This window comes from Nerophis lumbriciformis, linkage group LG03 (genome assembly GCF_033978685.3).
Source record: "Nerophis lumbriciformis linkage group LG03, RoL_Nlum_v2.1, whole genome shotgun sequence".
Taxonomy (NCBI): domain Eukaryota; kingdom Metazoa; phylum Chordata; class Actinopteri; order Syngnathiformes; family Syngnathidae; genus Nerophis; species Nerophis lumbriciformis.
This window is the reverse complement of record NC_084550.2, coordinates 37,373,955-37,392,741: the sequence shown is the minus strand read 5'-3', so window position 1 is coordinate 37,392,741 and position 18,787 is coordinate 37,373,955. Positions and strand designations below refer to the sequence as shown.

The 18,787-nt window shown below is 40.3% G+C and overlaps 1 protein-coding gene across 5 annotated transcripts in view; it reads right to left on the bottom strand.

The window, feature by feature from the left end:
• itga7 (integrin, alpha 7) overlaps positions 1-18,076 on the bottom strand; it is a 127,823-nt gene extending 109,747 nt beyond the window's left edge. For all 5 annotated transcript variants that reach the window (XM_061937684.2, XM_061937685.2, XM_061937686.2 and 2 more), the window contains exon 1: positions 17,690-18,076. In XM_061937684.2, the coding sequence (XP_061793668.1) occupies positions 17,690-17,922 (233 nt within the window). In that variant the 5' untranslated portion in view covers positions 17,923-18,076. The remainder of the gene's footprint in view (positions 1-17,689) is intronic.
• Positions 18,077-18,787: the final 711 nt, after the last annotated feature.

Below are 18,787 nucleotides of genomic sequence, written 5' to 3'. Positions count from 1 at the left end.
AGTCTGTTCTGAAGTCTACAGTAAAGAGACGTACTTCATCACCTCGCCTGGTTATTGCCTCCAACCCAATATATTAAATAAAAGGTAAGACCATAATAACGTTTTTTTTTATTAAATGTGTTTTTTTGTGTGCTACAGTTTGTATGTGTAAAGTTAAAGTTAAGTTAAAGTACCAATGATTGTCACACACACACTAGGTGTGGTGAAATTTGTCCTCTGCATTTGACCCATCCCCTTGTTCACCCCCTGGGAGGTGAGGGGAGCAGTGGGGAGCAGTGGGCAGCAGCGGCGCCGCGTCCAGGAATAATTTTTGGTGATTTAACCCCCAATTCCAACCCTTGATGCTGAGTGCCAAGCAGGGAAGAATGCTGGTATGAGCTTTTAAACATAACCCGTTAACTGCTGCCAATCAAATGGTGAATAAGATACTCTTTAGGGTTCATATGTTTGTAAATCTGACTGTGATGAAATCAGTGCCTCACCAGCCCTCAACCTCACCGCATGTCACTGGTCTTTAGTAGCCTTTAGCTTCTTTAGTAAGTGAAAAACCTTTAAGGACAAAACACCACAAGATTAACATGCTGTAAAAAATCAATCAATTATCAATCCCATAATTTACAATTATTAATTAGGCTATCAAACTCTCAATCATTAAACAAGTGCAAGAAAATGGACACATATTTTCCCTTTAAATTAAAACAGATTTTAAAATAATTGTCTCAACATAAATGCACCAAGATCCATATAAAATACATTTAAACACCAGAAACACAATAGATAAGTCCCATCTTAAAACTCATTTGTATACTCTAGCCTTTAAATAGACCCCCTTTTTCGACCAGTTGATCTGCCGTTTCTTTTCCTTTCTCCTCTGCTCCCCCTATCCCTTGTGGAGGGGGAGACACAGGTCCGGTGGCCATGGATGAAGTGCTGGCTATCCAGAGTCGGGACCTGGGGTGGACCGCTCGCCTGTGTATTGGTTGGGAACATCTCTGCCCTGCTGGACTGTCTCCGCTTGTGATGGTTTCCTGCTGACCCCACTATGGACTGGACTCTTACTATTATGTTGGATCCACTATGGACTGTACTCGCACAATATTATGTCAGACCCACTCGACATCCATTGCATTCGGTCTCCCCTAGAGGGGGGGTGGTTACCCACATATGCGGTCCTCTCCAAGGTTTCTCATAGTCATTCACATCGACGTCCCACTGGGGTGAGTTTTTCCTTGCCCTTATGTGGGCTTTGTACCGAGGATGTTGTTGTGGCATGTGCAGCCCTTTGAGACACTTGTGATTTAGGGCTATATAAATAAACATTGATTGATTGATTGATAAATGCAGCAGAAAACCCAATATGCAAATACATAAATACCTAACCAATGAACCACCTATTTGTCGTGCGTTGAGGTTCATGACTGGTGAGGCACTGACTTCATCACAGTCAGATTTACAAACATATGAACCCTAAAGAGTATCTTATTCACCATTTGATTGGCAGCAGTTAACGGGTTATGTTTAAAAGCTCATACCAGCATTCTTCCCTGCTTGGCACTCAGCATCAAGGCTTGGAATTGGGCGTTATATCACCAAAAATTATTCCCAGGTGCGGCGCCGCTGCTGCCCACTGCTCCCCTCACCTCCCAGGGGGTGATCAAGGGTGATGGGTCAAATGCAGAGCATAATTTCGCCACACCTAGTGTGTGTCTGAGACAATCATTGGTATTTTAACTAAACTTTAACTTTACACATACAAACTGTAGCACACAAAAAAGCACATTTAATAAAAAAAAATGTTATTATGGTCTTACCTTTACTTATAAGTTCGGGAACAGTGGTGTTCGTGTTGGAGGAATTGTGAATGAATGAAATATGAAATCTGTGCTGCAGTCTGCAGGTGTACCTAATATTGTGTCCCTGCAGTCGTTGCGGTGCGAGCATTGTTGTTTTTGCACTTTTTGGCTTCTTGTTAAGTGACTTTTTTTGGGTGGATTCGGTCTTGCATGTGGAGGGTTTGGGTGTGGGCTTTGGTTGGTGTGGCGCTCCCGTCAGGGGGTGCATTCTGCGCGGGGGTGCATTAACCGGCACCAGGAGGCGGGATTACTGCGAGCCTCACACAGTGCGTCTTCGCAGCAGTTTTATGATTTCTCAGCACAAGAAATACTTTACACACATACTGTTGTTGACAAAATACACTGTACATTATATACCTCAGCTAACTAAACTATGGAAATGTATAATATAGTTCATATAGCAATACGGTCTCACTGCACAGCAGGCCAGCAGTTAGCCGAGTCCGCAATCCATGGTGAGGCACTGAGTGACGTGCCTCAACTGGCTGCTGATCACCGCACCGTCTCTTCTCAGTATTTGAACGGCAAATGTGAAAATTCAGCGATTTTGAATAAAAATAATCGAAAACTGGTGAAGTTAAACGGAAAATAACGTTATACTATAATCACTGGATACATATAACAATTTAATTATTTTTTTTTCTTTTTACATTTTTTTTCTTTCCATGATGGCAGGTGAGGCCCTGCCTCACCTGCCATCATGACGTGCAGTCACTGATATATATGTATATATATATATATATATACGGCTGTCAAAAATAGCCGCTTAACTTGTGATTAATCACAAAAAAATATCGCATTAATCATGTATTCATGCAGATTAAACATGCAATTTGTTTTGATCGCACACACTCTTTTGCCTTTACCGCAAATGGTTACCTGAAAGGTGAGGCATGTTGTTATGCAGGTCAGTGATCAGGCCAATGCAAATATGAGTGAGGAGACCCCGGCTTTTGTGCTCGCTGGTAAATTTCCTTTCAAAATAAACTTCAAAATTATGTACAAATAAACTACATGCATTTAAGTAACACATTTAAAAAAAAAAAAATCACATATGACATTGACAATAAATTTGCATTGTGTCAAAATATTGGGGTCTTTTTTACAATTAATTCCAATCATGCGTGCAAATAATTTACAATGATTAATCGACAATAATCAAAATGCAAAAGTGTGATTCATCCGATTTAAAAAATCGCAGCATTTGACAGCACTATTATTCACCTTATTTTCGGGACTAAAAGGCGCACTTAATTTATTTATTTTTTTCTCAAAACTCGACAGTGCACCTTATATCCTGGTGCCTAAAGTAAGGAATAAAGTTGGTTGAGCTTACCCACCTCAATGCTATTTTATTTGGTACATTATGACAGTCAAACATAAGAGATACGTGTAGACTGCACTATGATGGCAATATGACTCAAGTAAACAACACCAGCATTTTATATGTTCCATTGAAAATATAGAACATTACACACGGTGCTCAAAAAACTATCAAAATGTTTTGTTTTGCAATATTATACAAACATTTTTTTTTTACCTTCTGGTACCTGCTGATCTGTATTTGAGATCTGCATAAATCCTGAACAATTGTGCGAGTTCACCTTTGTAGTCCGTGGCAACATCGTAGTCGATAAGCTTCTTATTTTTCTCTATCTACTTGTTATGAGACATTCATCCTCCACTGTTGCCATTTCTAATATAAAGTAGTGTCAAGTTCTTACTTATATCTGTCAGTAAACTCGCCATGAAAGCGCTAAAACATACCGGTGTAGTGAGTTTACATTATTCACCCAAGGAACTTTAGTTATTAGAGAGTTAAGGTCGGACGGTTTTTCACGGTACACACTGTTGTTGTTTCCGGATGAGGAGATGCTGCTCCGTTATTGATTGAAGTAAAATCTGAATGTAATTAAAACAGTTAGCTCCATCTTTTGACATTTCTTCCACTCCCGTCCTTGCACGCTACACCGCTACATCGCAAAAATTACGTGGAGAAGACGCTGTCGAAGGTGAGCCACGTAAATAAGACCGCCCACAAAACGGCACATACTGAAGCGACTGTCAGAAAGTGACTTGAAGATGATCCGTAAAATATAATCTATGCAACATTTTGACCAAAGAACCACCATTACATGTTATGTAGACCAATGTTTTTCAACCAATGTGTCGCGGCACGCTAGTGTGCTGTGAGATACAGTCTGGTGTGCTGTGGGAGATTATTTAATTTCACCTCTTTGGGGTAAAAATATTTTTTGCAAACCAGTAATTATAGTCTGCAAATAATGTGTCGGCAGAGTAACCATGTTATACTCTTTCATATCAGTAGGTGGCAGCCGGTAGCTAATTGCTTTGTAAATGTCAGGAACATCGTTTGTCATGATCACAATATGCAGACCACAGTGGGAGGCAGCATGCAGGTATAAAGGTATCTAATGCTTAAACCAAAAATAAACAAAAGGTGAGTGCCCCTAAGAAAAGGCATTGAAGCTTAGGAAAGGCTATGCAGAACAAAACTAAAACCTAACTGGCTACAAAGAAAACAAAAACAGAATGCTGGACGACAGCAAAGACTTACTGTGGAGCAAAGACGGCGTTCACAAAGTACATACGAACATGACAAAACAATCAACATTGTCCCCACAAAGAAGGATAAAAACAACTTAAATAGTTTTGATTGCTAAAACAAAGCAGCGTTTAGGAAGACATGAAATTGCAACAGGAAAACACCAACAAAACAGGAAAAGCCACCAAAATAAGAGCGCAAGACAAGAACCAAAACGCTACACACAGGAAAACAGCAAAAAACTCTAAATAAGTCACGGCGTGATGTGACAGGTGGTGACAGTACACCTACTTTGAGACAAGAGCTGTAGTGATGCATGCTTGGTTATGGTTTAAAGTCATATCCAACAATTGCGACAACGACTTTTTACTGTCAATATCGGCTGCTGAGTTTCATTAGTTTTATGTTTTCTGCTGGTGGTGTGCAGAAAAAAAGAAAACAATGTGCCTCGGCTCAAAAAGGTTGAAAAACACTCATGTAGACCACAAGGAAGTCTCTTACATTTAGAAAAAAAAAATAATAATATGACTCCTTTAGGCCCTGCGATGAGATGGCGACTTGTCCAGGGTGTACCCCAGTGACGTGCGGTGAGGTTGATGGCTGGTGAGGCACTGACTTCATCACAGTCAGATTTACAAACATATGAACCCTAAAGAGTATCTTATTCACCATTTGATTGGCAGCAGTTAACGGGTTATGTTTAAAAGCTCATACCAGCATTCTTCCCTGCTTGGCACTCAGCATCAAGGCTTGGAATTGGGGGTTAAATCACCAAAAATGATTCCCGGGCGCGGCGCCGCTGCTGCCCACTGCTCCCCTCACCTCCCAGGGGGTGAACAAGGGGATGGGTCAAATGCAGAGGACAAATTTCATTACACCTAGTGTGTGTGTGACAATCATTGGTACTTTAACTTAACTTTAACTTTACACATACAAACTGTAGCACACAAAAAAGCACATTTAATAAAAAAACGTTATTATGGTCTTACCTTTACTTATAAATGCGCCGCTGTTGTGCTGGATTAATGAACCCCCTGATGCGAGTGTTATATCAACTAAAGCCCTCACTTCAACTTCCCACGTGCAACATTGAATCTATTTAAAAAAGTGTAACCGAGGGTTTATAAATGTCGCCTATACTGTATGAAACTACAAAATAACAAACACGGAGGCTCCAGTTTACACGAGGACCACTTTATTTACCTTCTTTCCAAAACCTCTGCAAAGTGACATCACTTCCGCTCTTAGCGCCTTCAAAATAAGAGCTCAAGGTTCATACTGTATAACAGCGCATAACACGAACTTAACATCACAAAGAGGAAAGCCCATAAAATAGGTTACAAAAGTTATTTAATAAGAAGCCAAAAAGTGCAAAAACAATAATGTTCGTGTTGGAGGAGTTGTGAATTAGGTACACCTGCAGTCTGCAGGTGCACCTAATGTTGTGGCCCTGCAGTCATTCACAACTCCTCCAACACGAACATTATTGTTTTTGCACTTTTTGGCTTCTTATGAAATAACTTTTTTAAATAGATTCAATCTTGCACGTAGAAAGTTTAAGTGTGGGCTTTAGTTGATATAACACTCCCATCAGGGGTTGCCGTGCATTCTACGGCGGAGGTGCAGGAGGCGAGCCTCAGCCAGTGCGTCTTTTGCAGCCGTTTTATGATCGCTCAGCACAAGAAATACGTTACACACATACAGTTGTCGACAAAATACTCTGTACATTATATACCTCAGCTAACTAAACTATGGAAATGTATAATATAGTTCATATAGCAATACGGTCTCACTGCACAGCAGATCAGCAGTTAGCCGAGTCTGTCCATGTTGAGGCACTGAGTGACGTGCCTCGACTGGCTGCTGTTCACCGCACCGTCTCTTCTCAGTATTTGAACGGCAAATGTGAAAATTCAGCAATTTTGAATAAAAATAATTTAAAACTGGTGAAGTTAAATGGAAAATAACTTCATAGTATAATCACTGGATACATTTAACAATTTAATATATATATTTTTCTTTTTACATTTTTTTTCTTTCCATGATGGCAGGTGAGGCCCCACCTCACCTGCCTCTAGTGACTGCACGTCACTGGTGTACACCACCTTCCGCCCGATTATAGCTGAGATAGGCTCCAGCGTCCCCCGTAACCCCGAAGGGAATAAGCGGTAGAAAATGGATGGATGGATGGATGACACCTCTAATGTGTCCTATAATCCGGTGCGCCTTATATATGAAAAAAAAAAAATCAAAAATAGGCCATTCATCAGCAGTGCGCCCTATGGTCCGGGAAGTACGGTATATAAAAGTGCAACAAACAGACATTTGGAGAAATCACTCTTTGAGGTGACAGAGTACTTGACGCAGAGAACCACCAGTTGCAGCAAATGTCTGAAGAAGAAAATCACTTGTAGTGAGCATTATTGCCACCTACAGGACTGGAAGAGTCACGCGCAGGTTTCCTAACGTGACCCTAAAGAAGCGTCTGATGACAAAGTGAACAGACGGATCATGTTCAAAGGAACAATCGGATGATGATGCCACATGGAGTCACTGTGAGATGAGAGCATTCGGACCTCAGGCAGGAATCGGAACACAAAGCTGCCTCATAATCCAAGAAGCGGTGACTCACTGGCATCTGATTTCAAGACTTTTGCGCGAAATTGTCCCTGCCTGGATGACGACGATGACCATAGAGCTTTTGAGAACATGAGCCACAATAAAGCAGCCTAATGGACATGTATTATTCATGCAGAGGACTCACTTTCACTCTTTGCTACATGAATAATGAATTAGCCCACTGCCATGATAGCACTATTCATTTCTGCGAATTGTTTACATCGGAATACACTTCGAAAGAAAATATTTTCCCTGTTCACTACTCATCCTAAAACAGTGGTTCTTAACCTGGGTTCGATCGAACCCTAGGGGTTCGGTGAGTCGGCCTCAGGGGTTCGGCGGAGGTCAAAACACACCCGACTCATCGTGTAAATAAAAACTTCTCCCTATCGGCGTATTACGGTTACGGCAACAGCAGAAGTCAGACTGATTTGCAGGTGTGTAATTTGTTGTGAGTTTATGCACTGTGTTGGTTTTGTTCTTTGAACAAGGTGATGTTCATGCACGGTTCATTTTGTGCACCAGTAAAAAAAACATGGTAACACTTTAGTAAGGGGAACATAATTCATCATTAATTAGTTGCTTATTAACATGCAAATGAGTAACATATTGGCTCTTAACTAGTCATTATTAAGTACTTATTAAAGGCCTACTGAAATCCACTACTACCGACTTGTGACATGACTTGTCACAAGTCATGTCTGTATTATTTAAGCCCATTGTTGCCAGGAAGTCAGCCTGGCGACATTAACTCTGTTAACTCTGATACCTCCATGATTATGTGTCCATGCCATAGTTCTATGATCTTTCCATGCTTGACCGAGTAAGTTTTGTTGTTTCATGTTCACAGTTAAAGGCCTACTGAAACCCACTACTACCGACCACGCAGTCTGATAGTTTATACATCAATGATGAAATCTTAACATTGCAACACATGCCAATACGGCCGGGTTAGCTTACTAAAGTGCAATTTTAAATTCCACGCGAAATATCCTGCTGAAAACGTCTCGGTATGATGACGTCAGCGCGTGACGTCACGGATTGTAGAGGACATTTTGGGACAGCATGGTGGCCAGCTATTAAGTCGTCTGTTTTCATCGCAAAATTACCACAGTATTCTGGACATCTGTGTTGGTGAATCTTTTGCAATTTGTTCAACGAACAATGGAGACAACAAAGAAGAAAGCTGTAGGTGGGAAGCGGTGTATTGCGGGCGGCTGCAGCAACACAAACACAGCCGGTGTTTCATTGTTTACATTCCCGAAAGATGACAGTCAAGCTTTACCATTGGCCTGTGGAGAACTGGGACAACAGAGACTCTTACCAGGAGGACTTTGAGTTGGATGCGCAGACGCGGTACCGTGAGTACGCATGCAGCTGCGGCTTCCAAACATTTGATCGCTTGCAGGTACGTGCGTGCCTCTATGTGCATGTCACATACGTAACTTTGGGGACTTTGGGGAAATATATGTGCTGTATGAACTTTGGGGAGGTGAACGATACTTTGGGCTGTGGGATTGAGTGAGTTGTGCAGGTGTTTGAGTTGTATTGGCGGGTTATATGGACGGGAGGGAGGAGGTGTTTGTTATGTGGGATTAATTTGTGGCATATTAAATACAAGCCTGGTTGTGTTGTGGCTAATAGAGTATATATATATATGTCTTGTGTTTATTTACTGTTTTAGTCATGCCCAGCTGAAAATCAGGTCCCACCCGCCTCTCACAGCATCTTCCCTATCTGAATCGCTCCCACTGCCCTCTAGTCCTTCACTCTCACTTTCCTCATCCACAAATCTTTCATCCTCGCTCAAATTAATGGGGAAATCGTCGCTTTCTCGGTCCGAATCGCTCTCGCTGCTGGTGGCCATGATTGTAAACAATGTGCGGATGTGAGGAGCTCCACAACCTGTGACGTCACGCTACTCGTCTGCTACTTCCGGTACAGGCAAGGCTTTTTTATCAGCGACCAAAAGTTGCAAACTTTATCGTCGATGCTCTCTACTAAATCCTTTCAGCAAAAATATGGCAATATCGCGAAATGATCAAGTATGACACATAGAATGGACCTGCTATCCCCGTTTAAATAAGAAAATCGCATTTTAGTAGGCCTTTAAATGGTCTACATTCCAGCATCAAGGCTGATGAAATTGTTGAAAAATATTCTATTATGGAACATTTTACGATGTATTTCTTACTGTGCTTATGGAGGAGCTGAATTGCATCATACTGAGACCTGTATCTTGGTCAAATAGTGCTTGTAGTCATGCCAAAAGTAGTGAAACCCAACTGCTGTCATATTTAGGTATTATTATTATATATTATATGTTATATTTATTTTTAAAATCTGAGTGAGAGCCAAAAGTGTCATATGACAGTTCATGAGAACAGATCAATAAGTCCATAGATGAACATGTAACATCATCACTGCTATGGATGACTCACTGCTATTTTTACTGGAAGACACACTGAGACCCTCATTCTTACTGGACAAAACATTATGTAACCTTTAAGTACAGTAGTTATACTATAGAGGATCTTTGACCAGCATTTTTTTGCAAAATATCTTCAAAAACAGCAGAGCGCTCCTGTCAGAGGATCTCTCACTCAACAGATTCCTAAAAGCATCAAGGGACTCATATAGAGGATCTTTGACAAATGCTTTTAATTGTCAGTCATTTTAAAACAGCAATCTATTATATAGAGCAAGGGTGTCAAACGTACGGCTCGAGGGCCAGATCAGGCCCGCAAACAGGTTTTATCCGGCCCGCGGGATGAGTTTGCTAAGTATATAAATTAACCTGAAATGTTTTAATGAAAAAAACTGCTGTTCTGAATGTGTCCACTAGATGTCGCAAAAGCAATTATTTGTATCTTTGTAGATAAAGTTAAAAGTTAAAGTACCAATGATTGTCACACACACACTAGGTGTGGCGAGATTATTCTCTGCATTTGACCCATCACCCTTGATCACCCCCTGGGAGGTGAGGGGAGCAGTGGGCAGCAGCGGTGGCCGCGCCCGGGAATCATTTTGGTGATTTAACCCCCAATTCCAACCCTTGATGCTGAGTGCCAAGCAGGGAGGTAATGGGTCCCATTTTTATAGTCTTTGGTATGACTCGGCCGGGGTTTGAACTCACAACCTACCGATCTCAGGGCGGACACTCTAACCACTAGGCCACTGAGTAGGTACGTAGATGATGCTACATATGAGTTTGACAATGAATGTCACACACACACACACACTAGGTGTGGCGAAATTATTCTCTGCATTTGACCCATCACCCTTGATCACCCCCTGGGAGGTGAGGGGAGCAGTGAGCAGCAGCGGTGGCCGCGCCCGGGAATAATTTTTGGTGATTTAATCCCCAATTCCAACCCTTGATGCTGAGTGCCAAGCAGGGAGGTATGTACAAAATAAACCACGTGATGTTACTGCGTCAGTCGAGGAAAATGATCAAACTACATAAATAACATCCTGTAATTTGATGTTGATATTTTTTTTTTATCTTGATAGATTGAACATTAACACCAAAAGTATCACATAATTTATCCCAAAAATATAAAATAACAACAAATAAAGATAGAATACTATTAACCGCAACATGTAAGTGTAAAATAAAACCCAACAACATTATGATTTGTACATTTTCAGAATGTGCTTGTTCTATTTTTAAACAAAGAAAACAGTCTGAAGTTGTCTTTATTTTTAAGTTATCGTGCCGTGATTTTTACCAGTCCGGCCCACTTGGGAGTAGATTTTTCTGATTTAAAATGCGTTTGACACCCCTGATATAGAGGATCTTTGACCAGTATGTTTGTCTATTCAGTATGTCATTTAAAACAGCAGCCAGTTACATAGAGGATCTTTGACCAGCATTTTTGCAGTATATCTTCAAAAACAGCAGACCGCTCCTGTCAGAGGACGTCTTACTCAGTGTTTTTTTGTTGTTTATTTCAGCAGCAGCAGATTCCTAAAAAAAAACAGCAAGGGACTCTGTCGTATAGAGGATCTTTGGCAAATGTTTTTCTTTGCAGTCAGTCATTTAGAACAGCAGTCTATTATATAGAAGAGGATCTTAAAAAACAGCAGAGCGCCCCTATCAGAGGATCTCTTACTCAGTGTTTTTGTTGTTCATTTCAGCAGCAGCAGATTCCTAAAAAACAGCAAGGAACTCTGTCATATAGAGGATCTTTGGCAAATGTTTTTCTTTGCAGTCAGCCATTTAGAACAGCAGTCTTTTTTTCTATTCAGTATGTCATTTAAAACAACAGCCAATTACATAGAGGATCTTTGACCATCATTTTTGCAGTATATCTTCAAAAACAGCAGAGCACTCATGTCAGAGGACGTCTTACTGAGTGTTTTTTTTAAGTTTTTTTCAGCAGCAGCAGATTCCTAAAAGCAGCAAGGGACTCTGTCATATTGAGGATCTTTGACAAATGTTTTTCATTTCAGTCGGTCATTTAGAACAGCGGTCTGTTATATAGAGGATCTTTGACCAGTATTTATTTTCTATTCAGTATGTCATTTAGAACAGCAGTTTGTTATATAGAGGATCTTTGACCAGTATTTTTGCAGTAGATCTTTAAAAACACCAGAGCGCTTTTGTCAGAGGATCTCTAACTCTAAGTGTTTTTCTGTTTGTTTTTTCTGTAGAAGTCAGTTCCTAAAAACAGCAGTGTCATCAAAAGGATCTTTGACAAGTGTTTTTTTCAGTAGGTCCTTAAAAACAGTATACTGTCATATAGAGGATTTTGACAAGTATTTTCGCGGTAGATCTTAAAAAACAGAAGAGCGCCACTATCAAAGGATTTCTTACTCAGTGTGTTGTTGTTGTTTATTTCAGCAGCAGCAGATTCCTAAAAAAAACAGCAAGGAACTCTTTCATATAGGCAAATGTTTTTCTTTGCAGTCAGTCATTTAGAACAGCAGTCTTTTTTTCTATTCAGTATGTCATTTAAAACAACAGCCAATTACATAGAGGATCTTTGACCATCATTTTTGCAGTATATCTTCAAAAACAGCAGAGCACTCATGGCAGAGGACGTCTTACTGAGTGTTTTTTTTTAAGTTTTTTCAGCAGCAGCAGATTCCTAAAAGCAGCAAGGGACTCTGTCATATTGAGGATCTTTGACAAATGTTTTTCATTTCAGTCGGTCATTTAGAACAGCGGTCTGTTATATAGAGGATCTTTGACCAGTATTCATTTTCTATTCAGTATGTCATTTAGAACAGCAGTTTGTTATATAGAGGATCTTTGACCAGTATTTTTGCAGTAGATCTTTAAAAACACCAGAGCGCTGTTGTCAGAGGATCTCTAACTCAAAGTGTTTTTCTGTATTTTTCTGTAGCAGTCAATTCCTAAAAACAGCAGTGTCGTATAGAGGATCTTTGACGAGTGTTTTTTTCAGTAGGTTCTTAAAAACAGTATCCTGTCATATAGAGGATTTTGACAAGTATTTTTGCAGTAGAAAAAACAGCAGAGCTCCCCGATCAGAGGATCTCTTACTCAGTGTTTTTTTGTTGTTTATTTCAGCAGCAGCCGATTCCTAAAAAAACAGCAAGGGACTCTGTCATCTAGAGGATCTTTGGCAAATGTTTTTCTTTGCAGTCGGTCATTTAGAACAACAGTATGTTATATAGAATTAAAAAGTTAAAGTTAAAGTACCAATGATTGTCACACACACACTAGGTGTGGCAAAATTATTCTTTGCATTTGACCCATCACCCTTGATCCCCCCCTGGGAGGTGAGGGGAGCAGTGAGCAGCAGCGCCCGGGAATCATTTTTGGTGATTTAACCCCCAATTCCAACCCTTGATGCTGAGTGCCAAGCAGGGAGGTAATGGGTCCCATTTTTATAGTCTTTGGTATGACTCGGCCGGGATCTTTGACCAGTATTTATTTTATAATCAGTATGTCATTTAAAACAACAGCCTGTTACATAGAGGATCTTTGACCAGCATTTTTTTTTCTATTCAGTATGTCATTTAAAAAAGCAGCCTGTTACATAGAGGATCTTTGACCAGCATTTGTTTTTCTATTCAGTATGTCATTTAAAAAAGCAGCCTCTTACATAGAGGATCTTTGACCATCATTTGTTTGTCTATTCAGTATGTCATTTAAAAAAGCAGCCTCTTACATAGAGGATCTTTGACCAGCATTTGTTTTTCTATTCAGTGTGTCATTTCAAACAGCAGCCTGTTACATAGAGGATCTTTGACCAGCATGTTTTTTCTATTCAGTATGTTATTTAAAAAAGCAGCCTGTTACATAGAGGATCTTTGACCAGCATTTGTTTTTCTATTCAGTATGTCATTTAAAAAAGCAGCCTGTTACATAGAGGATCTTTGACCAGCATTTTTTTTTTCTATTCAGTATGTCATTTAAAAAAGCAGCCTCTTACATAGAGGATCTTTGACCAGCATTTGTTTTTCTATTCAGTACGTCATTTAAAAAAGCAGCCTCTTACATAGAGGATCTTTGACCAGCATTTGTTTTTCTATTCAGTATGTCATTTAAAAAAGCAGCCTCTTACATAGAGGATCTTTGACCAGCATTTGTTTTTCTATTTAGTATGTCATTTAAAAAAGCAGCCTCTTACATAGAGGATCTTTGACCAGCATTTGTTTTTCTATTCAGTATGTCATTTAAAAAAGCAGCCTGTTACATAGAGGATCTTTGACCAGCATTTGTTTTTCTATTCAGTATGTCATTTAAAAAAGCAGCGTCTTACATAGAGGATCTTTGACCAGCATTTTTTTTTCTATTCAGTATGTCATTTAAAAAAGCAGCCTCTTACATAGAGAATCTTTGACCAACATTTTTTGCAGTAGATCTTTAAAAACAGCAGAGCACTGTTGTCAGAGGATCTCTAACTCTAAGTGTTTTTTTTTTCTGTAGCAGTCAATTTCTTGAAACAGCAGTGTCATATAGAGGATCTTTGACGAGTGTTTTTTTTTTTTTTTTGTATGTCCTTTACAACAGTATCCCGTCATATAGAGGATTTTGAAAAGTATTTTTGCAGTAGTACAGCATGTCATTTAGAAAACCCTTAACAAGTATTTTTGGTAAGTCCTCAAAAACCTGTCGTTTAAGGAATCTTTGACAAGCGTTTCCGCAGTAGGTCGTAATACACGGTTAAAACAAAGCAGATGCGGGAAATATTGCTCAAAGGAAGACATGAAACTGCGACAGGAAAATACCAAAAACAGAGAAAAAGCCACCAGAATAGGAGCGCAAGACAAGAACTAAAACACGACACACAGGAAAACAGCAAAAAAGTCAAAATAAGTCACAACGTGATGTGACAGGTGGTGACAGTACACCTACTTTGAGACAAGAGCTATATTGATGCATGCTTGGTTATGGTTTAAATCAGTGGTTCTTAACCTGGGTTCGATCGAACCCTCGGGGTTCGGTGTGTCGGGCTCAAGTGTTCGGCGGAGGTCAAGACACACCCGACTCATTGTGTAAATAAAAACTTCTCTCTATCGGCGTGTTACGGTTACAGCAACAACAGAAGTCAGACTGATTTGCAGGTGTGTAATTTGTTGTGAGTTTATGCACTGTGTTGGTTTTGTTCTTTGAACAAGGTGATGTTCATGCACGGTTCATTTTGTGCACCAGTAAAAAAACATGTGCGTCTTTTGAGGTGGGCAGGGTTTGGTAGCGGGGGTGTATAATGTAGCCCAGAAGAGTTAGGGCTGCATGGGATACTGGGTATTTGTTCTGTTGTGTTTATGTTTTGTTACGGTGCAGATGTTCTCCTGAAATGTGTTTGTCATTCTTGTTTGGTGTGGGTTCACAGTGTGGCGCATTATTAGTAAGAGTGTTAAAGTTTTTTATACCGCCACTGTCAGTGTAACCTGTGTGGTTGTAGACCAAATATGCCTAGCTGTCACTTACGTGAGCAAGTAGAAGCCTCATACAACGTGTGGCGGATCCGGCACGCTGGTTGTAGTGGGTGCTAAACGCTGTACCATCACGGCACGTTCGAGAGAACAATTGCCCTGAAATTCGTATTCTGACGGAAAAATCGGGAGGGTTGACAATCATGACGCTGCCAAGCGCCATTCACATAAAACCCGCGGGCCGTACTACCATTCAATTTTCATATTAAGGTGTGGGCCGCGTGTCTGAGACCCTTGGTTTATACATAGCACAAAGCAAGAAAAAAACTTTGTATGCAGTGTTATTTCATTTTAAATTTCAAAACATTTTTGTGGCTCCCATTGTTTTCTTTAATTTGTGAAACTGGTCAAAATGGCTCTTTGACTGGTGAAGGTTGCCGACCCCTGCCCTAACCCTCTAACCCTGGCCCTAACCAAATAACTCTAAATGAAGTCTTTGTTACTTAGAATATGTTCCCCATACTAAAGTGTTACCAAGAACATATAACTTTGTCTTGAATTTGAAAAAAAACATTTTATTTTTCACTAAAGAAGGGTTCGGTGAATGCGCATATGAAACTGGTGGGGTTCGGTACCTCCAACAAGGTTAAAGGGGAACATTATCACAATTTCAGAATGGTTAAAACCATTAAAAATCAGTTCCCAGTGGCTTATTTTATTTTTCGAAGTGTTTTTAAAAATTTTACCCATCACGTAATATCCCTAAAAAAAGCTTCAAAGTGCCTGATTTTAACCATCGTTATATACACCCGTCCATTTTCCTGTGACGTCACATAGTGAAGCCAACACAAACAAACATGGCGGAAAGAACAGCAAGGTATAGCGACATTGGCTCGGATTCAGACTCGGATTTCAGCGGCTTAAGCGATTCAACAGATTACGCATGTATTGAAACTGTCATGACTTGGTCCTGGGGTTTAGTTTTTCTCGAAGGCAACGGAAAGTTGGCTCGGGCGAGACGGGAATGAAGGTACATATTTATTTAAACTTATCAAAAAAAGTACAAACGAAAAGCGTGCACAGTGGCGGAGAAACAACTTGGCTATGAAAACAAATACTTGCACAAAGGCAGAAACTATGAACAACAAAAAAACACTAACTGTGGCATTAATAAACAAAACTTACTTGGCATGAACAAAAGGAGCAGCGTGAACGATGGACATGAAAAAAGTGTCAGAAATGTGCAGAGCATAAATGTGGGGATGTCACCAGAAAGACAAACTGAAAAACAATGAACTTAAATACTACAGACATGATTAACGAAAATAGGTGCGTGACTCAAAACGTGAAACAGGTGCGTGACATGACAGGTGAAATCTAATGGGTTGCTATGGTGACAAACAAGAGTGCACAATGAGTCCAAACGTGGAACAGGTGAAACTAATGGGTAATCATGGAAACAAGACAAGGGAGTGACAAGCCAGAAATGAAAAAGTCCAATAACTAAACAAAACATGACTAAGACACAACATGATTACACAGACATCACAGAAACGGATGGTTGTAGTGTGGAGGCAGGTAGAGAAAACGAAATTGAAGAAGAAACTGAAGCTATTGAGCCATATCGGTTTGAACCGTATGCAAGCGAAACCGACAAAAACGACACGACAGCCAGCGACACGGGAGAAAGCGAGGACGAATTTGGCGATCGCCTTCTAACCAACGATTGGTATGTGTTTGTTTGGCATTAAAGGAAACTAACAACTATGAACTAGGTTTACAGCATATGAAATACATTTGGCAACAACATGCCCTTTGAGAGTGCAGACAGCCCAGTTAATATATAGTCAATTAATATATTCTGTAGACATACCCTCATCCGGGCAGATTTCTTTGACTTTATCGTTGGAAATGCATCTGCTTTGAGTGTCGCAGGATATCCACACATTCTTGCCATCTCTGTCGTAGCATAGCTTTCGTCGGTTAAGTGTGCGGAACAAACGTCCAATTTCTTGCCACTTTCGCATCTTTGGGCCACTGGTGCAACTTGAATCCGTCCCTGTTCGTGTTGTTACACCCTCCGACAACACACCGACGAGGCATGATGTCTCCAAGGTACGGAAAACAGTCGGAAAAAACGGAAAATAACAGAGCTGATTTGACTCGGTGTTTGTAATGTGTTTGAGAAAATGGCAGATTGTTTCCCGATTCCGAGAGCGAATATTAGAAAGGCGTTTAATTCGCCAAATTTCACCCATTTTGAGTTCGGAAATCGGTTAAAAAAATATATGGTCTTTTTTTTTGCAACGTCAAGTTATATATTGACGCTTGCATAGGTCTGGTGATGATGTTCCCCTTTAAGAACCACTGGTTTGAATTCATACCCAACAATTGCGACAACGACTTTTTACTGTCAACTGAGTTTTGTTTTTTAATGATTTCTGTTAGTGGTGTGTTTCCGGATTTTTTCAACGCAAAAAATGTGCCTTGGCTCAAAAAAGGTTGAAAAACACTGATCTAGAGGATCTTTGACCAGTGTTTTGTGGTAGGTCTTCAAAAACCGCAGAGCAGTCCACACCGGTCCGTGACTTCGCAACACACATTGTCATGAAACAACGTCTGCTGTGTCAGCACAAATTTCCCCATACACACCAGAGTCTATTAGCTGAGAGCAGGTCGAGCACATTAAGATGCTGAAACTCCAGCATGCAGCCACTTGACTTATGAGCGTCCTGACAGTGATTTAGCAGAGCATGGATGGAGTGGACGTGAAAGTTGAAGTAATAAAAGGAAAGCTCACCAGCTTTGAGGTTCTGGTGTGAGCTGCTGATGAAGGGCAAGAGAGAAGCCAAAAAAGGTCCCGGGGTCGCCCAGTTTGTGCAGAGTGTGAGTGGAATCCAGGTTGAAGGTCCACACGTGGGTCAGCAGAGTCCACAGCAGCCAAAGGACACCAGTCGTTGGAGATCTAAAAGGACACCCATAGGAAGACAATGACCTCCGAGTACTGTGTTCCAATCCTGGGACAGCTTCCATGGCAGGGTAGGTAAGAAGCTTCCAGTGAGGAAATCCTGCTCCTCCTGTGGCGGGAAATGTTCTTTTTGTTGTTGGGGGTTTTTTTTTGGTTTTTTTGAGCTGCAGAGGACGCAGCAGCAGCAGGCTGGGAAAATGTGCTCCGGTTGGATAGTAGAGCAAGTGTGCAAGCAATAGGCGCCTCCCCCGAGTCCCCTTTTTCTGGGAGGACAAGTGCCTTGAATAGACTTCTCACTCCTCCCCCCCTCTCCATCCTCACACACACACACACACACACACACACACACACACACACACATTCTTGTATTTGTTACCTTCTTGAGACCTCCGAATAATGCCTACCTCTTTAGGACCACCCTTTTTTAGACGTATAAAGATTTGTATTTACAACATTAATAATATATACATACTATGCAAATATTAAAAAAAAAGCTTGTTGTGAAAAATGAGTTGGAATTTCACAGGAAAAAGGTCAAAATTCCATAAGAAAAACGTAGAATGTTGGCAGTGTTATAATAAAAGTCGTCATTTTACTCAAAGCAAGTCAACATTTTACAAGACAAACTGAACATTTGTGCAATAGTGTGATAAAAGTTGGAATTTTACTCAATAACAGTCGCAATTTTACAAGAAAAAGCTTACATTTTTGGCAATTCTATGAAAAGAGTCGTAATTTTACTCGACAAAAGTCACAATTTTATAAGAAAACTTAAAAATGTTGGCAATATTATAATAATAATCAGACAAAATGGCAAAATGATGACAAAAGTCATCATTTTACTAAAAAAAGCTTCACTATTTTTGTCATGTCTGTGTAATCATGTTTTGTTTTAGTCATGTTTTGTTTTGTTTAGTTATTGGACACTTT